The following is a 23292-nucleotide window of genomic DNA, read 5'->3' on the forward strand; positions in this document are numbered from 1 at the left end:
GCAAAAAAACCTCATAACCACAAAGGTCAAAATCATTTGTGTGAATACTATTCATTTCAGCAGGGCTAGACCTGAGATGAATTTGTATCTCATTTGCAATCAGCATTAAAATAGCAAGTGTGTTGGCAGAAGCACATGGAATTACTGAATGGCTTGTCTGTATCATGCCTTGATGCTGCTGCTATCAGTTCCTCACTTCTAGAAGTACTAAATTTAGGGCAGCTAGTCTAAAAATTAAGGACTCGGATAAACAACTACTTACATCCACATTTTTAATTCATCACAGAGTTTCTAAAATTGAGGGTATGGAATATCAGCGAACCACAGTGAAGTTATCTTCTGTGATTTAATTCCGGAAAGATTTTTAGAAGACACTTGAAGGACAGTAAGAGGAAGGACACTTCTTAAAGAACTGATTAAAACAAACAAACAAAACCCAACAAACCATAAAAAAAACCTAACTACAATTTTTATTTATTGCTCTTCCTCTTGCCACCTCAACTTCTCCGAGCAAGCAATCAAGCAATTACATGGGGGAAAAAGGACAGCCAGGCAAGGGAAGGACTGGTCTTCCCAGCTGGGTTTAAGGCAGTAAATAGCCCCTCGGAACTGCTGCTGTTGTTTTTCCTGTTTTGCCCTTCTTCTAGTGGCAGTTACTAGCCTCCAGCCTATCTGTACAAGTAGCTGGAATGAAGAAGAAACCACCATTGTATGGTCACCCGCAAACTGCTGTTCACGAAGACAGTACTTTTTTAAAGAGTGAAGTCATGCAGATCAGACAAGATGTGAGCCTTAGAACAACCTGATCCCCAAACAAAGCCCATTACAAGCTGAGACAAAATGACATACAACAAAGGAGTAAGAAGTTCTGGCTCGCTAATAAAGTTAATACATTAAACACCTTTCCCTTAATTTGTTTCTAGCTTACAATGTTTGGGGAATTCAGCTCCTTCAAAGCAACTACATGAGTTTCACTGCACATACTGTGACACACCAGGCATTCTCTTCTAAGGAAGCATTCAAGCAGAGGTGTCTTTGAAAGAGTTACACAACCTGTGACTGGAGCCTTAATCGAACTAACCTTTTAATCACTAGGCAAAAAAATAACCCTGCCAAAACCCTAGCAGAAGTACACAAAAGCAACACAGGGGATGTTTATACCAATGCTAATCCAACAGTCTAAGCACACTCACGCAGGAAGGATTCATAGGGTGAAGGGTCAACAGATCTAAAATCCAAAAGGGAGAATTCAAGCTGCATGAATCAAGTTCCCAAAGCAAAAGAAATGCCTCTGGCAAAACTGTTGTTAAACAGTGGCAGTTTGATTACTTGGAAATTGAAAAAATCAGTGACTTGGTAAGACTGTTCAATGCACTTTTGTTCAAACACTGTATTGATAGATTTGTGATCAAACCTGTCAGAGGGACACAGATGAAGAAAGAAGTAGAAAAGCAAATTAAAGTACCAGTGGAAGACAGAAGAGAAGGAAAGCTAAACTACAGTCAGAAGCCAACTGCTGACAATACTTGTAATGCAAGTGATGCAGCCTGGCATTGGGCCATGGTCCCAGGATTTTGGGCCAGTTCTGGTCCATAAGTGGCAGACCAATAAAACATTCCTTTGTAGGAAAAGTTCATTCAGTCATCTTGTAGGTGACTGAAGTGTTTACTAATACTCAATTTAGTGCCTCACGCAGGTAAGACTTTTATGAAGTCATTCACCAAAGTTAGAAGCAGCATCAGTTCTCATTATCCTACTTAAAAATTAAATCATTCTGGTTTCATACATCTTGTTGATAGACCTAAATTATAGCAAAATTTCTATGGCAGCAGAATGTAAAGTACATTAGTGTAGCATTTTTCTGCCTCCCCACCCTCAACCTCTGCTGCTAGAAATGACAAAAAAGTTACTGCCTTGCTCACACAGTATTGGCTGTCTTTCCTTAATAAAAGAAAGTTTCAGAACCTAACAAAGTTTTTATCTCTTTACATTCCACATAAAAAGGAACAAACTTACTAAAAATACTGTACATTGTTAGAGGATTAAAAAAACATATCGTGGAAGGTATTAAGCGTCCTGTTTCCTCTGGAAGCCACAGGAAGGTATACTGAATTGATTCAATGCAGAAGTGTGTACAAAAATTATAGAAGGGCTCCTGAGGTAGCATTTGGGACAAATCAGCTAGGTCAGGCTAGGCTAAGGCTCAACAATAGTCTTTGGAGAGATTTTTATCAAATTTTAGCCTAAAGTATCAGAAGTCTTACAAGATTATATTACATCTGTGACCAAATTCTCCCAAAGAATGACTGCGTGATATTTCAGTTATATAAGGAATGGAACTGGAAAAAATTTCCTTTTTCAAGGTAAAAAACTAGGAAATTCTGATCTTATCCCCTATCTCCAAAACCTTTAAAATTGAAATGGATTTTAAAGTTGAAATGCCCAACGAAAAATCTGTGTCAGTTTAGCCAGCAAATGAGACATACCACTTTAAAAAAGCCCAAGATGAGAAGACAGGATGGGTGTGGAAAAGAGTGATGCTGAGGAAAACAAAGCATTTCTTCCTGAAATATTGAAAGAGTACATTTTCTGATACTTAATCTTACCTTTATAATCTTTTCAACGCCAGAAGAACAGATCATGTAAGTGTGAGGATTAAACCGGACTTGGTTTACAATTGACCGATGACCTTTCAATACCATAAAAGCACCATTGACAACCCTGCCAATGCCACCTAGGGGAAAAACAAGCACACACTTAAATGAATAATTAAATCTTCATATTGCTTTCATTCATAATCATTTAAAGTCATATTATATTTGACAATGCACTTCAGCTTTATTTTGCAATATTTTAAGGCCTGTGTTAGCTGCAGAATTCCAATTTTACGAGCAATGCCACTATGAAAAGCTACAAGTTTGATGAAAAGCATCCTTCCGGCAAATGAGGCCTTGGAGGCCAACTCTGATTCAACTATCTAAACAAACAATGAAAATTTTGACCTAATATGACAAGTATGTGAATAAGAACAACATACATACTTAATGAAATCACCAGTGAAACCACAGTGCCTAAGGCATGACACTGCTTACAGTTTGTAAATTTGAAGCAGAGGCAAATAAAGACGTTCACTTTTTTAATAGCTATACTCTTCTTTATTTATTTTTTAAATCACCAATTCATTACTGTCATAGTTGACCCTAGTCTGATGGATGGGAATTTAAAGGAGGCAATCTTCAAGGTTACAAACTGAGTTACTAAACTACAGCTGTATTTAGTATAGCCTTGCCTAGACCAGTACCTATAACAACTCAATATTTCTGTGAATCAAGCTTAGAGAGGGACCTGAAATAATACCATCTGACCAGCGGGTTATATCATGCTTTGTCACAAGGCAGGGAATTAGCTGAAAAGGAATGCTTTTGTGCTAATGGTAAAACTCAAAACAGAAGCCAGACAACTTTTCTGCTTGGTCATTGACTCTTACTAGGTCTATACACCAAAGCAAGAAACCGTCACACAGTGTTTTTTTTATATTAACAGACTCACATAATTCAAACCACAAATTTGCTAAAATGCACACCAGTGTATCTGAATAAACAAGTGTCAATCAACATGCTAGGACTAACATCTACAGTGAAAAAAACCAAAATGTTTCAAAGTAGGGAAGTAAAAACTCAAAACCACTTCAGAGGAAAACAATCACGCTATTTACAATTTCAAAGGTCATAAGAACACCTTATAGAAAGTTAAAATAATTTTATCAGCTTCTGTGCTACTTACAGTTGTCTTAACACTAAACAAGTAAACTTTATGTTCTTCTTGCTGAAGATGTTTGCTATCCTCCTTTGACCTCAACAGGAGCTCTTTCAAGCTGAAATAGCTGCTGGTTTAAGCCCTAAGTCCAATGTTGAACTACCCGTCTTTTAAAACTGAGTCAGAGTTCTCCTGCAATGCATGTTTCTCAAAGAAAAGCTTGCATCAACACCGCAGGGTAGCAAGATAGCAAGATACAAGGGTCAGGGAGAAAAAAAAAAAAAAAAAAAAAAAAAAAAAAAAAAAAAAAGAAAAGAAAAGAAGGCATTCCTCCATCACCTTCCATTTGTTAGGTTACATAAAGAGCTGCAGCTAGTGAGCTTGTTGTTCAGCCCCTCTCCTCTGAGAGATACTACTCTATCCCTTTCACTCATTATAACTACATTCTGAAGACCAGACTGATGTGTACATTGTGTACAAATGATGATACGGATTTAGAAATAAGGAGTCATCCAACTCCTAAAAATCTGCAGATAGATCTTTTTATTGCTTCTGGAAAGAGTTCTGTTGCACAAATCAATTTTTGCAGAGCAAACTGCAGTCTCACGGCACTTTGGGATAGAAAGATAATGTGCTTGAAGAAGGGAAAAGAGATGGCGAATAACTCCAAGGACCAAAACACATGGCCTTTTTAAAGACTTTGTATGTAGAATGACGTCTCATTTAAAATTAAGAAAACTTGAAAGGGACACTATCACTCTAGTTAATTTGTTCTCGTTTCAGTTTCACTGAAACTACATTGAGACGGAGATATCTGGAATGGTTCTTGTTTGGGTACATTTGTATTTTCTGTAAAGGTTCAGAGGTAAATTAGTGCCTTCAGCAGCTGGAGCAAGATTTCACCAATGTAAGCGAAGTTGACTGAGAAGTAACTGATTGGACAGCAAGCTCATTAAATGCCAAATTGGGTTCTTTTGATTTTCTTTCCCATTTTATGAGATTACTCATGTCCTTTTATTCTGCTCACCCTGCTAGACATTCATGACCGCATGTATAGCTGATGGCAAGTTGCCCTACTCCCACAGCATTCCTTCCAGTCAAATCACAGTTGTCAATCCAATTCCATCTATCAAGCCAATGGTAGATGGTATTATCAAGTCCAGTTCTCAACACGTTTGTCTTGACCTAGCAGACGATGCTCCAGGAAAGAGGGACTCAGGAACGAAGAGACGTTTTGCTTAGGAAATGTTGCCAAGTAATGCCTAAACCAAGTTTTAACTGTCCATGGACTCTAGCTGCCTGAATTTAGTACAAAACAAGAACTATGCCCTATGAAACACTTACAAAAGAGTTAGAAGTTAGAGAGGCAATGAATGAAGAAAGAATTATAATGGAGATGAAATACAAATTTAGCTCACCAATATCTTTGGGCTGCGTTTCCAAGTCAGTTTATCAATACATTAAGAGCACTGGATGAAAAGTACACGGCATGCTGTGTCTAGAACACGGCTCTCCCTAGGCTGTAGTCAAACCCAGCCAGTGCTGGAAGCCCAGAAAGCCAATCATATCCTGAACTGCATCAAAAGCAGCAAGACCAGCAGGCTGAGGGAGGTGGTTCTTCCCATCTGCCCCACTCTTGTGAGACCTGACCTGGACTTCAGCTCTGGGGGCCCCAGCACAAGAAAGACATGGACATGCTAGAACGGGTTTGGAGGACGGCCACAAAAATGATCAGATATGAACGCCTCTCCCATAAGGAAAGGCTGATAGAGTTGGTGCTGTTCAGCCTGGAGAAAAGAAGGCTCCAGGGAGACCTCATAGCCACCTTTCAATAAAAGGGGCTTGTAAGAAAGACAGAGAGAGACTTTTTACCAAGGCCACTAGCAACAGAAGAAGGGGCAAAATTTTAAGTTGAAAGGGTGTACATTTATACTGGATATAAGGAAGAAATTTTTAACAATGAGGGTGGTGAGACACTGGAACACGTTGCTCAGAAAAGCTGTAGATGCCCCATCCCTGGAAGTGTTCAAGGTCGGGTTGGATGAGGCTTCTTGCTATAGTGAAAGATGTCCCTGCCCTTGGCAGGGGGCTTGGACTAGATGATCTTTAGAGGTCACCTCCAACCCAAACCATTCTTTGATTCCACGATTCTACAAAAGGAACTCCGAAGATATCTGCTTTAATACTGAAGTTTCCTAAATTCCTTCTGTTAACATTAAAATCAGCGGAAGCATAGTACTAGAACATACTTCACTCCGCTTAGAGTTAAGGTGAACTTCCCTACAAAGCCCCTTAAAACAACTAACTGCCCAATTACAAGAAAGTCCCCCAGGAGCAGATTACTGCAATCACAAATCTTAGCAGTCGGCTTTTCCCAGTAGTACAAGAGGCTTTAAGTATTTAGACCAAAAAGTATTGACTCCAGCAACACTCTGACAATCTTTGTGTCAAATATAACAGACTGTCCCAGAACCTCATTTTTGGACACCGCCTTGCTTGATGCAATTTTGGTCTACGTGCTTTAGCAGTGTCTCTAGGGAAGTGCTTAAGGCAGAGCCTTATCCTCACAGTGGTCCCTTCATTTTACAGTAGTCCAGCAAAGCTGGTACGGTGTTACACGTGCGCCTGGGTGGCAGACTGTGCCTGTGTCCAGACTTGCCTGGACCTGGAATCCCCCTGGTCTCCCAGCAGAGGCTGAGCTGCAGCCATACAGCTTCTAGCCATCTCACAGTGTGAGTTGAGTTTGCTCATGCCTGCTGGCAAAAAAAAGGTGCATCTGTACATTAAGTGGAGGCTGGCCATAAACTGCTCAAATTCCTGAGGCCATCTTCCTTTTTTCACGTGTAACAATTCCTATTTCTTTTTGGTGTCTTTGCTTGAACTGGTATTTTCATTTGTATTGTTTCAGCAGAATTGACCTCTGCTATCACAACAGCACTCCAATTTTGCTTCTGAGGTTTAGGGTGGTTTTTTTTTTAGAAGACGGGGGTGTTGTTTGTTTGCTTTTGAATTTAGTGGCACGCACAAGTCCTGCAATTGCTTTTAGCACGGCAGCTTTTATATTCTTAGATAGTTACCACGTGTATAAGCAGCACTTATACAGAAGCCATTAGCTTTCATATATGTTATTAATAGTATTATTAAAAAAAAAAAAATAAGACTTCAAGTCTTCAGAGGCTGATTATGCAGATTTTAGAAGGTTTCTAACTTTCTAATCTCTACTAGACTGGAGGGATGGAAGGAAGCTGGTTTTGCAATACTTTCCAAAAATTGCTATGCTTAATAACAGTTTAGAGTAGTGGTTCAGCGTTTTTAGCTGTGCTGGTTGTTGGTTTTTTGGTCAGCTTTTATTTGATACACAAAATGAAGTATCAAGAAAATCCCTCTTCCTCTGCACCGTGTAAATAAGTGCTCCAAAGTGAGGCAATACAAAGTCTCAAAAAAAAGTCTTTAAATAATATCCTGCTATAATATCTGGAAGAAGGCTAAATCTAAAGTGTACATTTTAAAAGAGGTTTCCCCTATACAAATTTGACAAGAATATCATGGCAACACAAAGCCTATCTACAGGCTGCAATGAAGACAGGAGGAAGGAATAATACAAGGCTTTGAGGTAGTAGATGTCTACGAAGTTGCTGTACTATTTTAGGTTTTAAATATTATGCTAATGAAATCCTTGTTAATTATTCAGTTTTGTAAATATTTATGCAAATGAGTTGACATTTCACATATTGAGAACATGCTGGATGGTATATACCAACACATTTTAAATAACACTGGTAAATCATAATGGAGAGTGAGATACTGGGACAGCAATCTGACTTGCCATGTGCAAGTTCCATAACATGTATCGGTGTTTAAAAAAACCAGAAGAATGAATTATTTGAAGGATAAGGAAAAAAGGGAAGTGACAGATTATTAGAAAAAGCACCCTAGGGCAGAAATCCTGTAAGAATGCAGACAGCCTCTAAACTAATGGAAGCTGCATCGTTCCAAACATCTAAAAAACTGTCAAAGTGCCAGAGAACTTGCTGGGATAAGGAGCAATCCTCCACTGGCTCTGTAACAGAGGAATTAAACGACCTCATTAAGAAGACGACCCTTCTATCTAGGGCTCTGAAAAAAAAAAAAAAAAAAAAAAAAAAAAAAAAAAAAAGAGTCCCACTGGTTGTTCATATAAGGTAGAAATGTTCTACAGACTAAAGCATAACTTCATACAAGCCTTGTGAATTACTCAAAGTGCTGAAAATTCCTGAGAAGAACCAGATATTTGCAGCTGCTGCCAGTGTGCCATAGCATACCATTCCACTGTAGTACTTGGCACTACAGTGGAAAGCTCATTTAAAATTAATTTAGTTTTCATTAATAATAATCTAGGACACATTTAGACTGTAGGCCACTGCCCCTGCGTTTGGATCCTATGAGGTCACGATGCACTAATGGAAAAGAGATACCATAATTTGGAAAGGAAATGCACAGCACAATGCAAGCAAATATGCATAGCATATAGGACCTCAGCCTTCAACGCATCAGATTATGTTTAGACTCTTTAAAAAGTCTCTCTCTGGTCGGTCACACACCTGTAATTGTTTTGTACAATGCATGCCAGCAGATGGCTTTGCTCCTCAGAGACCTGCCTGTGGAGAAGCTACACGGAAACACAAGCACTCCTGCCCTGAGAGCACAGGGCCCTCCCTTCCAGTGGGATCAGGAATCTTAACTCCAGCTCTAGCAGCAGCCAGACCAACTTCCAGGTTTCTCAGCAGCACAGGCAAAACTGACTTTGGTTACAACAAATATAGGGTGACAACAGCAAGGGTTGGCCATGATCCTTTCTCCTTCCAGCATGGTAAGAGGAGACAGTTTGGAGGAGTCACCAGGGGACTCCAGCTTCGTACTTCTGCTACTACAAGACAGAGCGAAAGGGAGTGTCTCCCCATAAGAAAGCAGCTCCAACTCTGTCTGCGGGCTGCTTCCCTTGTCACCTTTGAACCCACCCTCCACCTCCCAGGCCAGGTAAAAGCATCCGTGTGGCCTTGCAGAGCTTTAGTGAAAGCACAAGGAGTAGGCTGGTGTCAGCACTTACTTCAGGCAACCTGCTCTTCCAAGCAATCACCCACTTTGCCTAGCCTACGGCTAGAACCAGCCCTGTGGTGGTCTTGTACCTCTGCAGAAGTTCCAAAAGCCAAAGAAAAAAATCATATTTAAATATCTAAAGACTACGCAGAAAGCTGTAGTGGTAGTAGCTATTTTTGGATGTATATTTTCTCCCTTCTTTTGTTGCTGCTAAATATCTGCCTTATCTATCTATGCCTTATCTATACCAATCCTCCCACTGTTGTTATCACCAGTAGAGCTGAAGAACAATATGAAAGCTAAGACAAAATTACTATGGAAATAAACTTTGGCACACACTTTCCACTCTGTCACTCTCCCTGTCTGAGAGAGACTGCTCTTTCTGTGCGTTTAACTACACAGGTCACAATGTTTTTTACAGTGTTACTGGAACTACACAAATTACCAACAACTAGGCTTTCTGAACACGAAGGGACTAAAATAAGTGAAATTATCATACAACCAGTAGCTGGGGGTTTGGGTTTTTTTTTAAATGGCAGTGTGAAAACCGCTTGCCTGTGCATTTGTTTTGTACTGGTAGCTGCAAACATGTTCAATACAATAAAGAGGAAAAAGCTTTGGCACAATCAGATGGATAACTGCTGGGGACTAAGGCTTCTCCAGTTTATCCCAGTGCTCAGTGCTACCTTCAGCTTTCTATCACTAAATTAGAAATTAAACAGGTTAAGAGGCTGGTGAGAGAAACACTCATGGATGCTGAATCTTGGCTACAGCACTACAAAGCACCCAACATTTCCTTGTTTTCTGATAGATGCCATCTAGCTAGGACATATCCACAGGTTTCTGGTATTACAATCTACATGACGTGGAAACCAGTCCACTAAATTCCACTAAATACAAAGAATCTCTTCTACACTGCTCCATCACTCACTTGCTGTGATAATCAAAATAATTGTTCCATAGCACACCATGGTCAACACTGACCTGAAGGAAGAGACAAACTACAGTCTTAAACAGTTTAGATCCTAAGACCACAATTCAGAAAAATATTTTTTTAAAAAAATACAAACCTTCCAGACCATGCTCCCCATTGGGCCAGATGGCTTCTCCCCACCCCAACCCAACTGGTGTGTGTATACATATATCTGTATATATATGCATGTTTCCCCTTATATAAAAAATCTCAGAAATAGCTAAAGACATTAAGAAACACTTAATCATCTATTATTCATCTTTACTTATCAGCCTGGAACTTTGAGACCTTAAACCACAAGCTGTCTCAAATGAGATAACCCTGTTCAAATGTTGTGAAAAGATCTATTGCTAAATTCTTCAAGCCTAAAGAGGTGTCCGCACTTACAGGGACCAACAAGGAGAAAAAAAGGGAAGAAAAATTGCACCAATTCTGCTGAAAATTGGTGCAATTTAATTTAGTAACTGGACCACAATGACAGGCCCTTTCTTGCTCACAGTTACAAAGACAGAATTAAAAAGGGGTTTTGAAATGTAGTTTGCTGTTCTGATTTAGTGAAGAAGCTTTCAGAAGTCTGGTGACAGCCTGCTCACGTAAACTGAAGGTTCCCCAACCGTCTTCTCAGTAACAACTAAATATCATATCCCTCACACAGCATCTCTGAGCAACATTTCAAAAGCAAGAAACAAGCTCCGAGTTGCAAAGATGATTCAGAGTAGTGGGTGAGGAATGTAAATTCTATTTTGCAAAACATTTGGTCTACTAAGCCCTCTATTACCCCACAAGACATGTCAGGTTCTGTCTTGAACAGGGATTCTTTACCACTAAGAAAGAGATCGTGTTTATAGGAGTCAGGTTTGAATACCGCCTAAAGTACTTGTAAGTTAACAGTCTTGCTGGACAGATTATGTAGAGCTGCTGTCTCTTCTCACTTCTAGCCTGCCTTGGCGACACGTAAAAGAAACTCAGGACTGCTTTTCTTCTGCCAGACTACTCTATTAATTTTGCTAGAAACTCTGCCTCTGAGGAAGAATGGGATATGTACTTTAAAGAGAAAAACTGGCTAACAAATTCACCAAACAATCAGCAATTACTTCTGAAGCACAGTGGAAAGCTGGTAGTACTTGGATGGAGGAGAAGGTGGAAAAACATGCAAACTATTCTATTGTCAAGAAAGGACAAAAGGTGGTAAGAAAGCAACTGACCTTGTGGCACAGGAAATTCTGGCCTGTTCAGAATAATCTAAAGTTGTGGAAGGAGACAGCCAATAAAACTCTTCAACAGAATAGCTTCCTAAGCAACTTAGGAAATACCTTTTTTCACAGAACTCCCCACCCCAAAGTAAATCCTGTCTAATAACTGGACCAAACAAAACCGCTGGCAAAGTTTCCAGCTAAAGGGCAATGATTCAACGCAACCTACTGGGAGGACACCTCTAAATTAAGATTTGAAAAAAACCCCAGAATTTGTTCCATTTTCCTGGCAAAATACCAACACAGGTAACCACATTCCTCCAACCTGAAATACACTTGCAGTTGTCTGACTGGTGTGTTCCCACTTTTCTTCATCTTTTGTGTAGTACTGCTGCTAACCATTAGATAGCTAGTACTTACTGTGCACCTGTACTTAAGCAAAATAATCTCTTTAAGAGTTGGATGCAGCTCTGTTAAAAATCTATGCTTGCAGAAAAGTTGGTATTTGCCAATAGCTGATATAATTTAAGAGAGTTGTATCATAAATATTTATAGCAACACAATGTCTAAATTCAACTGGAAGGTAGAAATCAGTGAAGAGATATTTTTATTTAAAATACCATCCAACGGTACAGGACATTACATCATCCTGTCTAGTTTGTGCAATATTTCAAATGAAAGACCACATTCCACCTCCTCAGGTTGCAGACCCAAAGACACTCCTATTTTAAGCTAGAACATGAGAAGCAGTAGCTTTCCAAGTCTCTGCATCCTTACAGCAAGACTCTCCCAAGAAGGAAGCACAGCAACCTTCCTAGCTAAACAATTGTTCTGAATTATAGGATGAGATTTAACAAAGGGTATTTCACCACATTCAAAACAGGCACAACCCTTCAAGAAAAGCTGAATGAAGAACTTCAATAAGCCCATCATAGGTGCTGCGGATGCCTAGTGAGTTATTTGCCACAGAAGCTGTATCTTTAGGTCTAACAAAACAAAGCTGGTGAGTTCTCCTGAAGTGTTTCCATAAGAGAACTACTCAAGTTACAAGAGACTAAGACATACACACTGGATCTTCAGAGCTCATTACGCAACCACTGAGGGCAATTGACATTAAGTAAATAATTTTGTAACTGCAATGTTGCAAGTTTACTGACACCCTTCCTCAAGTTACAAGAACCAGAAACAAGAAAGCTGACCAAAACACATATGACATTGTTTTGTGGTAATTTTAGCTATCGCTCCTTGTGCAAAGGTTCCAAATAAAAAGTTTGTCAACTACAGCTGCCTGGGAAAACAAGTTTTCAAGAACATCACAGCCAAATAAACACAAACCCTCAAGTCCAGAATTTACAAGTGGAGTCATGACAAGTGTAGTAACATGCATAGAATGTAACTCTGCAGTCCATACAAAAACTTACAGATAAATAACCAATCTCAACGTGTGTAACCTTTGTTTTAACTAAGAGGAAATTTCAACAGTAGTAGTAAGCAGTGTCAAATGTAAAAAAAAATCATACAAATTAAAAGGAAAGCAGGGAGAAGTCTCTGCAAACCCTACATAAAGACAGAGGTCAAGGTACTGATATACTTTGCAGGACCACCTTAGAAGACTTCTGGACTGCAACACTAAACGTTGGTTAAATAAGCAATCAAAAAGTTAGAATGGCATTTTCCTCAAAACCCTGCCATTAACCAAACTTTTTAGAGGCTAGTTATCCTCTCAGCTGTGGATTACAGAGCTATGATTAACAGCCTTTGAAAATGAAACAAAATATTTTCATTTTACCTCTAACACAGCTTGTAATTTGCTCTCACTGTTGCTAGAGCACCTGAGACCACAGGATAGCACTCAATTCTATGCAATACAGTTGTAATGTACAGTCTAAACTGCTGGAGCCATTAAAAATAGAAATGGTAGTACATTTCCTAAAGTCTTGTGTCTTTCAATCAAGATTCAACACCCTTCTAAAAGAGAACAGCGATTTGTTTCAACAGAAGAGATATGCTGATGTTGTATGGCTTAGAGCGCGGTATTGCCAAACACTACAAAATACTAGATGGTATCAAATTAGGCACTGACCAACTGTGGCATCCACAGCAGTACTGTTATAGCCCACACATACTGCTACTTTACTTTAACATCCCCCTCCTATACTTTCACACAGAGTTGAGCTAGTGCTATTTGCTTAGCATGTCTGCCCCAGCATGGGAAAGGGTCAGAAATGAGTCAGAAGTGGTCATTTCCACCAGCACTGATAGCAGTCCTCCACCCAGAAAGTAACAGATCATAACTGCTCTGCATTAGAAATCAGTAGGAGGATTTTGGTGTAAAAGGAAAGAAAGAGGGGAAGAGAGGCCAGTGCACTGGAGCTGTAACAACCAGTCTGTGAATGCAGCACCAGTTTATGCTGCAAGCTTCTTGTGAGATGAAATATCTTAGTAACATGATCCTAAGTTCCTCAGTGAACTCAGATCTGCTTAGAAGCAAGTGTGGGTAGACAAGAGGGAGGAAAGACACACCCTGCTCCAGCCACAACTCTTTCTCTTCAAAAGCTCATCTAGAAGATTTAAATGATCATAATACGAGAAGAGAAATACAATTAGTATGATAAGATTGCATTGGCGTTGTTAACCAGAGACTGGATTAGGCATTTGCAAACTCTTCCCCATCCAGCCTTCATCAGAATTGCTCTGATTGTGAGGCTGACTGACAAAAGCAATTTTTCACATTTTTCAAACCCAACTAGTATTTGTCAGACACCTGTCCCATCCCAAACAACAAAACTTACCTGCTTCTGGATCTGGAGGAATCCTCCACATATACAAATTGAAGTCATCAGAGCCCGAAAGGATGTACTGTTAGGAATAAAAATAAAAGCAGTTTACCAGAAAGTATCACTTGAATTATGTCATGTTATTTTATTGTTCATCTAGTTTCTTCAAACCAAAAATGAGGGGAAAAAAGATAATTTGTATCATTCTTTACACCTTGGCGATCAACTTACCTTTAAATGGGGGTATCAGCACCAAAATGTTGCATGAATATAATGAGACCAAAATTTAAAAGCATGCTTCATGTACCTGATGCCTACTGCCCAAAGTGTATGTTTTCTTTGCTAAATAAGGTTATAGATTTTGGTTGGCTTTAATACAAGCGTGTCTAGATCAAGCTCTTATATCTTGCAGCCTGCAACTCTGGTCTTTTCTTAACATCAAAGTCTTTCATCTTTTCTTCTCATCTCTTGAACTACCACAGCAAACTCCATCAAACACATACCTAAGAGAAGAGCTAGCATGTCCATTACACAAAAAGCACAACAGATTAAGTCTGGCTTAACCAGTCTACTAAGACCAACAAAAGTCAGTCACTGAGGAAAACCTTGAAAACTGAACAAAACCAAAGCTAAAAATTCACTATCAGCAAGTCTCAAGTGATTAAAAAAAAAAAAACCACCAACAAAAGACAACCAACCAACAAACCACCACATTTATCACACTGTTCATTTTTTTCCTGGTTATAGTTACTCTGGAAAGATGGAAAGCTGCCATTTTTCAACAGTGCATGAAAGATAACCAATCTCTTTATTGTACAGAAGTTTAGGCAATATGCAATTTGAAGTAGCTTAATATACTACAAACATGCAGTAGAATAACAGGTGACATGTGACATGGTAAAAAGCTTATGCCTCTCAGTTATCAGAGGTCACAAACTGTGTCTCCAAGTATCTCTTCTCCAATAAACTGTACTCCCTGTCATTTATTTCTCCCTCAAATTAGAGATGAGATGACATGTAGTAGAGCCAAGGGAAGATTCCGGTTCTAGTTATACTGGTGTAGACAGTGTAAATAAATCTCTAGCCCTCAAGTGACTTAAGGCTTCTGCTTAATCAGTACAGTCAAGAAGCTGGGTTTCTCATTTTGTTGTTATTAGGGTAGACAGAAGTGAGAAAAAGAAATGGAGCAAGTCTGTCCCTTTTCTAACCTTTGATAGGAGACAAATTCTGTTTTGTTTGGCTCAGATATAACTGGTTTCTGTCATTCATCCTCCAGGGATACATAAACTCATCGGGCAAAGTAACATCAAGCAGTGAGGAGACAAGTCCTGGAATAACACAGGACTGAGAAGCAAATAAAAATACACACTAACACTGAGAAAATGGCTATAAATGTGCATATATTCCGTTTGCAATGCTAATTAAGTTAGTGCAGTGTTCAGATGTTTCCAGCCACAAAAATGCAATAACCAACCACTGAAATCCCTTCTCTGGTCTCCTACTATCACAGTCCAAGCATTCTTTTTTCTCTTATTTTTAAGGATGTAGGATGTCAGTAAGCAGTTATGAATGCAATTATGCTAATTTTCTGATAGATACAAAGCACTGATCAAACAGAAGTGCCTTTAAAAACTTGTGCACACTAGCTCTGCATCACTTATAAACCCACACTTTCCAAGCCAGAAAGTTATGTCTGCAAGTCAACATGTTCAAGCACTTAGGCAGCTTACCTCTGCCAAACTGACCTGATCAGCGCCAGAAATATGCGCTTCCCTTTCATTTGACTGCTCATAAATGTTAGCCCACAGCAGGCTGAGCCACTGTGCCAAAACTACACATATTAGGCTCATATAGGCAACCTCCCAGCGATCAGAAAGCAAGCACCTCTAAAATGCTTTGTTACAGAGGAAACGCTACACAGGAGGAAAAAAAAAAAAAAAAAAAAAAAAAGGTCTTGTTTAAAGTTATAAAGATGTTGCACATTTTTAGTAATTATTACCAAACTGAGTGGCTGAAGCAGCAATTGATTTGCCTAGGACATGTGGGGGAAAATGGAGACTTCTAAAATAGCTAGAAAGCTCGTATCTTGAATTTATGATCTTAACACCCTTTAAAAAAAAATAATCAAACGAGTTCTAACAACTTAATATGAGAGTCATTCAGCATTTCACGTCCTAAATTAAACAAACCTACCAACAATGACAGGCCCCAAAGTGACAGATTTCAGATATCCTGCACCAGGCACAAAACAGAAAAATCACATTACATACGTGCAGGGAATAAAGTGTTTGTGAGACTCTTCAAATCAGCTTCCAAACTGATTTGCAGAGGAACACAGTGTATGCTGTAAGGCTCAATGGCTAACTGTCTAGGAAATCCGGTGCATCACTGTCCACTACAAAAGAACATACTACCTACAAAGACCACCCATCTGAATATACTCTGTTTCAGTTTGGAGATAGCAAAATTTTAGAGTGCCCTTGCAGTGATGGGGACTAAAAGTAATTTGACTGCACTATCAACAGTGGAACCAGGAGGTCAAGTAAGTGATTATTACCCTTACCTGACCATACTTTTGAGGCCATACCTGGAGTATTATGTTCGATTTGGGTGCCCCAATACAAGAGCAACACTAATGAACTGGACAGTGCAGGAGGGCTGCTGGGGCTGAAGGCACATGACCTGTGAGGAAAAGCTGAAGGAACTGGGCTTATTTAGCCAGAAGAGAAAATGAAGACACAGAGTGGACCTCAAGAGTCTCCCACTGTTTGAAGGAATACAGAGCAGCTGGGGACAGACTCTTCTCAGAGGCATGCAGTGGACACTCAGGAAGCAACAGTCACAAGTCACAGCAAGGGAAATTGCAGCTGAACACAAAGGAACAGCATGTTTAGGAGGAGCGTAACAAACGTGACAACTTGTCCCCAGAAAGGCAGTGGAATCTCTGCCCTTGCAGATCCAAAATTTACCTGGACAAATAATTCCCTGAGCAACCTGATCTGACTTTGAAGATGTTCTGCTCTGAGAAGCTGCTTAAGTCAGATGACCTCCAGAGCTCTCTTCTGATTCTATTTTCTCAAAGATTACCAAAGTAAAAAGGGAAATAATCATCTTGGTGGATTGGGGCTGTTTTGGGGGTTGGGGATGGGAAGGTGGGATGTGGGGAGAGATGGGCAGTGTCAGGAAAATGCCCACCTGAAACCTTTACACTGCATCACCGCTTCAGGGAAACTCCAATGGGAAAACAAGCTTAGGCCACATACACAGGGGCATAAACTACAGTTCAGCACATACACTTGCATGAATTCAGGTGGTCACAATTTGGGGAATTTAAAGAAAGAAATTGGCTAAGTATCTTAAAGTAGTTCACAGAATCAGAGAACGGCTGAGGTTGGGAGGGACCTCCAGAGGTTATCTGGTCCAACCACCCTGCTCAAGCAGGGTCACCTAGAGCTGACTGCCCAGGACCATGTCCAGACAGCTCTTGAATATCTCCAATGGCACTGATATTCAACCCAATTATCTCCAGTTAAGATATTTCCTACCTACTTAAAAGCACCATGAAGTCCTATGCTTCATTATAGTCTTCTAGCCTAACGTCATTTGCACCAATCAAATACACTTGGCCAAAGTGTTCTGGAGTGAATTAAGAGAAAACAAGTAGGAATGAGTAAAGCATCTACACTGCAATTTATGTCTAGTCACAGAACAAAACTCAGCTCACAATCTGAGCTGTTCTGAAGAAGTACTTATGGGTTTAATCTTGCAATTGAGACAGCCAACAGTAACTGCCAAAAACAATTGATAAAGTCATCACACAAGTTTGATGCTGTAAGCAATGGGCTGTGAGTTACAAGCTTTTAATATAAATTTATATTTCATTTCAATGGCTAGCTCTGCCAATAATTATCAGAAATAGATTATATTCCACAAAATATCCAACTACTTGGTATTTCTGCCACTCCACTGCCACCACTGTAGCACAGTTTTCTACTCTTTTTCCCTGTTAGGATACCTCTGAGGTACATGTTTTCCTGCTGTTCTCACAATATAGAATTGAAGCCCCAAATGCATTCCCTTTGTCCTTTTCTGTAAGACCAGGTGACAGGGGTCTGAGAAGTAGAATGTGGCTTTTCAGACAGAAACCAAGAGATTGCCAGAAGCACAACTTTATGACTGCAGCTATTGCAAGAAAGATGTGCCAGCTGAAGCTTCAAGAGCAGATGCACAAGCTGCTAAAAGCCAGAAACATGTCTCTTCCATGACATTTGAAAAAGAAACTAAATTCCAGTTAGTACTCTCAGCACAAGACAATGGGAACCCAAGGCCTCTGGAGAGCACAGCTGGACTGACATTACTAGGACATTTACAAGATGATCTGTGAAAATTTTTCTTTGATGTATTCATTATTAGTGTAACAATAAGCCAATAGTTTTACACAGTAGTTGAAAGTTACAGAATAAGGATTGAAAAAATGCAAAAGTCAGTCCCTACTACCAGAAAATGCAAAGAAATAATTGCTATGAAGTGTACCAAGCCCTAGTTAATACGACTGAAATCATGAGGGAAAGGAGTAGATTAAAAGAGAGGAAGCGAAAGAAAAGAAAAAGAAGGGGTTGGGGTGGGGTAGATGAAAGAACGTCATGCTGCATATGCTTAGGCTCCACTTCAATTGTGGCCAAGGATTTTTGGTCCTGAGGAGATGTGTAAAACGTAATTCCTGGCAGACTACCTTCTACTTACTCTAAGAACAAAAGCCCAGATAATCGAATCACAGAGGCAAGCCAGTAAGAGGCAAAACCATGCACATTCACAGAGACAAGTAAATGGCTAAAGTAAATGCACTCTCCCTCCTCCCCCCACCAAAAGACAAACTCCAAGGAGAACATAACCTCAGGAACCAGTGCAGTGCTGAATTCTGAATCAGAGCAGACACCGTGTGAGCAGCTCAGATGCTCAGATGTCTGGCAGGAGAGACCAATATTAAAACCACCTGTCTCATTGTCTGCATTTTTGCTGCTGTATCTGACCAGGACTTCAGAAATTAACATTCACAATATTCACATGAACATGAGATTAGACAGAAGAACAGTTGCTAATAATTAATATCAGAGTTTTTTTAGAAGGGAAGAATCAGTTTCTATGTCTAGCTGTTAGCAACAATGACAGGAAAAGGCTTCCAGACGACTACAAGCTGCTGATTCAGAAGTTTGCCTTAGAAGGAAGAAAACTCTCAGGCGTGGTTAGACTCTGCAGCTGGAGAAAACACAAGTTCAGTCTGAGCTTCAAGTACGCATAAAATGAACTATCATCAGGAATCTGGCAGAATTACTTCGGACTAGGGCTCCCCACTCATTCCACTGTAACTCTTCTCATTTTCTCTCTCCCCAAGGAAATTACAGCAGTTGATATAAATAAATGGGAGATCTAATCTGCTGCTGCTTTAGTCTTGTAACAGTAGCATTAGCATTGCATTTTGCAGAGTACTACCACTCTGGGGAATTTATTTTTATTCTTACCACTGCCAGTTTGAAAGCTTTCAAAATCCCACAAACTCTATTTCCTCAGGTGCTACTAGAGTATTTCAATAAAACTGTATCTAAATCAAATCTTATTTTACAGTTTCCAACATGCACATTTCCTGCTTCCATAAAATTTCCTCTTACTTATGACCTATATCAGCGACATTTTAAAGCTTTTGACCCTGGATGAGAGACCAGCAGACATGGATCACTTTTCCAAAATTATCAGCAAGTCTTTTGAATGGCCCTACTAACGTAGGGAAGAAGGGAAAGAATGTAGGAGAATTTGCCTTAAAAGCACAAACCAAAAAGCACCATCATCATATAAATAGATGAATGAGGTCATGAGTAATGGAACAGAGATGATAAACATTTGATAAGTGATTGCTGCTAAGTTACTAACAGGAAAATGCTTGTTAGACTCAAATTCCATGCTGCTGCTTACAGCTTTACTAACCAGTCAGCTCTGACAGAGACTAAACTTCTTAAATCTCAGTTCCCACGCACTTGAACATGTCTGTCCTTTCCTCAGAGGGGCCAATGAAACCCGGGGCAGAAAAGATCAGAGTAGTCAGAATTTTCCTCAGGCTTTTAGCAAGCTGTCCCTTAGCTTCTTAAAGTAATGCAAAATCCACACACTAGGGAAGCAGCATAGAGGCATCCAAATCTGAAACAGTTCTGCTGGTGCTTTGCACAGCTCCTTTAACAGGCAGGAGGTACAGTTCCTCCATATGTTGCCTGTAATACAATATAACTCATGGGCGGGGTGTAGGCTTTTGCTTTTTTTCTCTGTGACAACAGATAATCTGTATAGGTGACAAGCTGCTAGGCTGAAGTCTTAACTCCTCTTGAGCATACGAGAAGAGCTGCCTTGCACACCTCCATGGTGGGACATGCACCGAGGAAACCACGTTTCTACATGAAGCATCACTGAAGTCTGAAACACATTGACTTTCGCTTGTTTGTCAAAAAGAGATTGAAATTCATAGCAATCAGAACTCTGGAGGATTCAATTTACACAAAAAACATTAAAAATGTATTTTTTCAAGGAGGAAAGGTTTCCTAAGGAAACAGGGCTTATGCTCTTTTGATCCTTGTGGCATCTCTCTGTCTCCAAGATCTTTTTCCAAATTAAAAAAAAGAAAGGCCAATTTCAAATTTGATAGAGGACCTGACGGTTCCAGAATTATGGACTGCTTAGAAATACTCTTTTACAAACAGGCAGCCACACAGAGGAGAGTGCGAGACCCTGTAAGTAGCCACTGAATACAAAGCAGTACCAAAATTACATCACCCTACTAAACACCAGGAAACCCAAATGCTAATTCATCCTTGAACCCAACAAAATCCCAATGATATCACCACAACCTGCTTCTCATGGAACTATTTCAAAGGGGCTAAGAAGGCAAGCTATAAATAAATACAAGCAAAAAGTAAGAGAGGTTCACCTCATATACACATATGTATTTGTATGTGTGCTTGTTTACGCATCTATATATGTATCACAACCATGAACACAGGTCTTACTGTATTACATAGTTTGAATGACAAATTTTGACAGAACACACTCAGAGGTTTTTTTATACCTCCTTCTGGACCTTTTGTGATGCTGGGACTGCACTGCACATCTTCCTGATAAATGAGGGGCCCAAGAAAGCTGGTTGCTATTCAAGGATCACCTCCTCCAAACTCAGCAGCGATGTGTCCCAACCAAGAGAAGTCAGGCAAAAATGCCACAAGGCCTGCATGGATGAACAAGGAGCTGCTGGACAAACTCATACACAAAAAAGCAGCCTACAGAGGGTGGAAGCAAGGACAGGTAGCCTGGGAGGAATACAGAGAAACTGTCCAAGCAGCCACAGATCAGGTTAGGAAAGCTAAAGCCCCGGTAGAATTAAATCTGTCCAGGGACATCAAGGGCAACAAGAAAAGCTTTTCTAGGTATGTCCGTGATAAAAGGAAGACCTGGGAAAATGTGGGCCATCTCTGGAAGGAAATGGGAGAGCTGGTTACCCAGGATATGGAGAAGGCTGAGCTACTCAGCAGTGGTTTTGCCTTGGTCTTCACTGGCACGTGCTCCAGACATACTGCCCAAGCCACAGAAGGCAAAGGCAGGGACTTGGGGGTGTTGGTGGACAAGAAGCTCAACATGTCCTGTCAACGTGCGCTTGCAGCCCAGCCAGCCAGCTGTATACCTGGGCTGCATCAAAAGAAGCGTGACCAGCAGGTCGAGGGAGGTGATTCTTTCCCTCTACTCGGTTCTCGTGAGACCCCACCTGCAGTGCTGCGTTCAGCTCTGGGGCTCCCAACACAAAAAGGACACAGACCTGTTGCTGCAAGTCCAGAGGAGGGCCATGCAGATGATCAGAGGGCTGGAGCACCTCTCCTATGAAGACAGGCTGAGAGAGTTGGGGTTGTTCAGCCTGGAGAAGAGAAGGCTCTGAGGAGACCTCATAGCAGCCTTCCAGTAGCTAAAGAGGGCATACAAGAAAGCTGGAGAGGGACTTTTTACAAGGGTACGTAGTGGTAGGACAAGAGGGAATGGCTTTAAGCAGAAGAAGGGCAGATTTAGATTAAATATTAGGAAGAAATTTTTCACTGTGAGGGTGGTGAGGCACTGGAACTGATTGCCCAGAGAAGCTGTGGATGCCCCATCCCTGGAAGTGTTGAAGGCCAGGCTGGAAGGAGCTTTGAGCAGCCTGGTCTAGTGGAGGGCGTACCTGCCCATGGCAGGGGGATTGGAACTAGATGATCTTTAAGGTCCCTTCCAACCCAAACCATTCTATGGTGAGACCTCCCCTTCCATCTTCTCCATTTTTAAGAAATTATTGATAATTAATTTACCATTTGATCAGAATTTATTGTTAGCCTGCATTTCCTGCAGGTAGAAAACCCACAGATTTGTTTTCAGATCATCTTTCTATTGTTACAGTACCCGCTGACCAGAAGGGAAACCAGGTAAGGCCACATCAATGAAGGAAGAAAAGTCTTTTTCCTATTCAAAAAGCAACAAGAAGCAAACGAACGAGGAATCAGCAAGATAATACAGCTTGTTTCAGATTGGAAATACCAGAGGTATAAAAGAAAAAAAACCTAGGATCTCCCACAGAGCAGAGCACTCCTTTCCTTTCCTTAAACAACTGTCAATTGGTCAAGTATTTCTATCTCTCTGCAATTCCTGATCTTTCTGTCAGGCTGTTACATTTATGTTGATGAATCTAGGCTTTTAGTATAGGGTTCCCACTGAGTACACCTTGGAAAGCTGCTCTAATGATCATCTGCTGACCTTCTCCCTAGCTATGTTCCCACCTACACCCCTTGTGCCAACATCAGCGCTCATGACACAGCAGTGGTCTGGTTCATTAGCTAGAACAGTAAAATCCCATACAAACCGCAATCAGTCATTCAATGTATTTCTTCTCATTTATGTATTTCAACCAGCTTCTGCAGGGGTCAGGTGGGTGCCAGTACAACCCAAGTAAAGAACAGGACCTCCCCTCTCAATGGCATACTGCCTTGTTTGTACCTCAGACTGCAATCCCAGTCGGAGTGGCGGCTGCTTCTTTTAGAAGCTCTCACTGTTACCATCTAAGTTCCTCTCCCCAAGGCAGTTACCAGGGTGTAGGGTCCAAAAGAGGTAAAGAGCAGTCACTTGGGCAGGCTACAAACCTCTTGAGGCTGTCTCTCAATGAGAAAACCTAAAGAAGAGACATAACTGAGGAAGCTCTTTCTGAAATGTGTTTTGGAAAACTTGCAGTTAAGAAAATAATTTACCTACAAGAACAGATATCTATACTTTTTTTATCTTCTGCTTTGTAATAAGCTCTGGGGCACAAATCATACCTTTTGTACAATGTTTTAATAAATTTAAAGAGTAATCTACCACTAGGGCTAACAGTATTGTGGCGTTAAGAAAACAAAAAATTGTTTTGAGAACAGCTGTCTTTTTTCATACTAGCCAGGGAAACGGCTTGCAACCTGTACTGTTTGAGACT

The 23292-nt window shown here is 40.4% G+C and overlaps 1 protein-coding gene across 4 annotated transcripts in view; it reads right to left on the reverse strand.

Annotated features, from left to right (window-relative positions):
* DCAF5 (DDB1 and CUL4 associated factor 5) overlaps positions 1 to 23292 on the reverse strand; it is a 78250-nt gene that overhangs the window by 8057 nt on the left and 46901 nt on the right. For all 4 annotated transcript variants that reach the window (XM_080396498.1, XM_080396501.1, XM_080396500.1 and 1 more), the window contains exons 7-8: positions 13791 to 13857; positions 2607 to 2734 (exon numbers count right to left, since the gene is read on the reverse strand). In XM_080396498.1, coding sequence (XP_080252624.1) covers positions 2607 to 2734; positions 13791 to 13857 — 195 coding nt within the window. The remainder of the gene's footprint in view (positions 1 to 2606; positions 2735 to 13790; positions 13858 to 23292) is intronic.

This window comes from Falco punctatus (assembly GCF_963210335.1).
Source record: "Falco punctatus genome assembly, chromosome: 7".
NCBI classification, from domain to species: Eukaryota; Metazoa; Chordata; class Aves; order Falconiformes; family Falconidae; genus Falco; species Falco punctatus.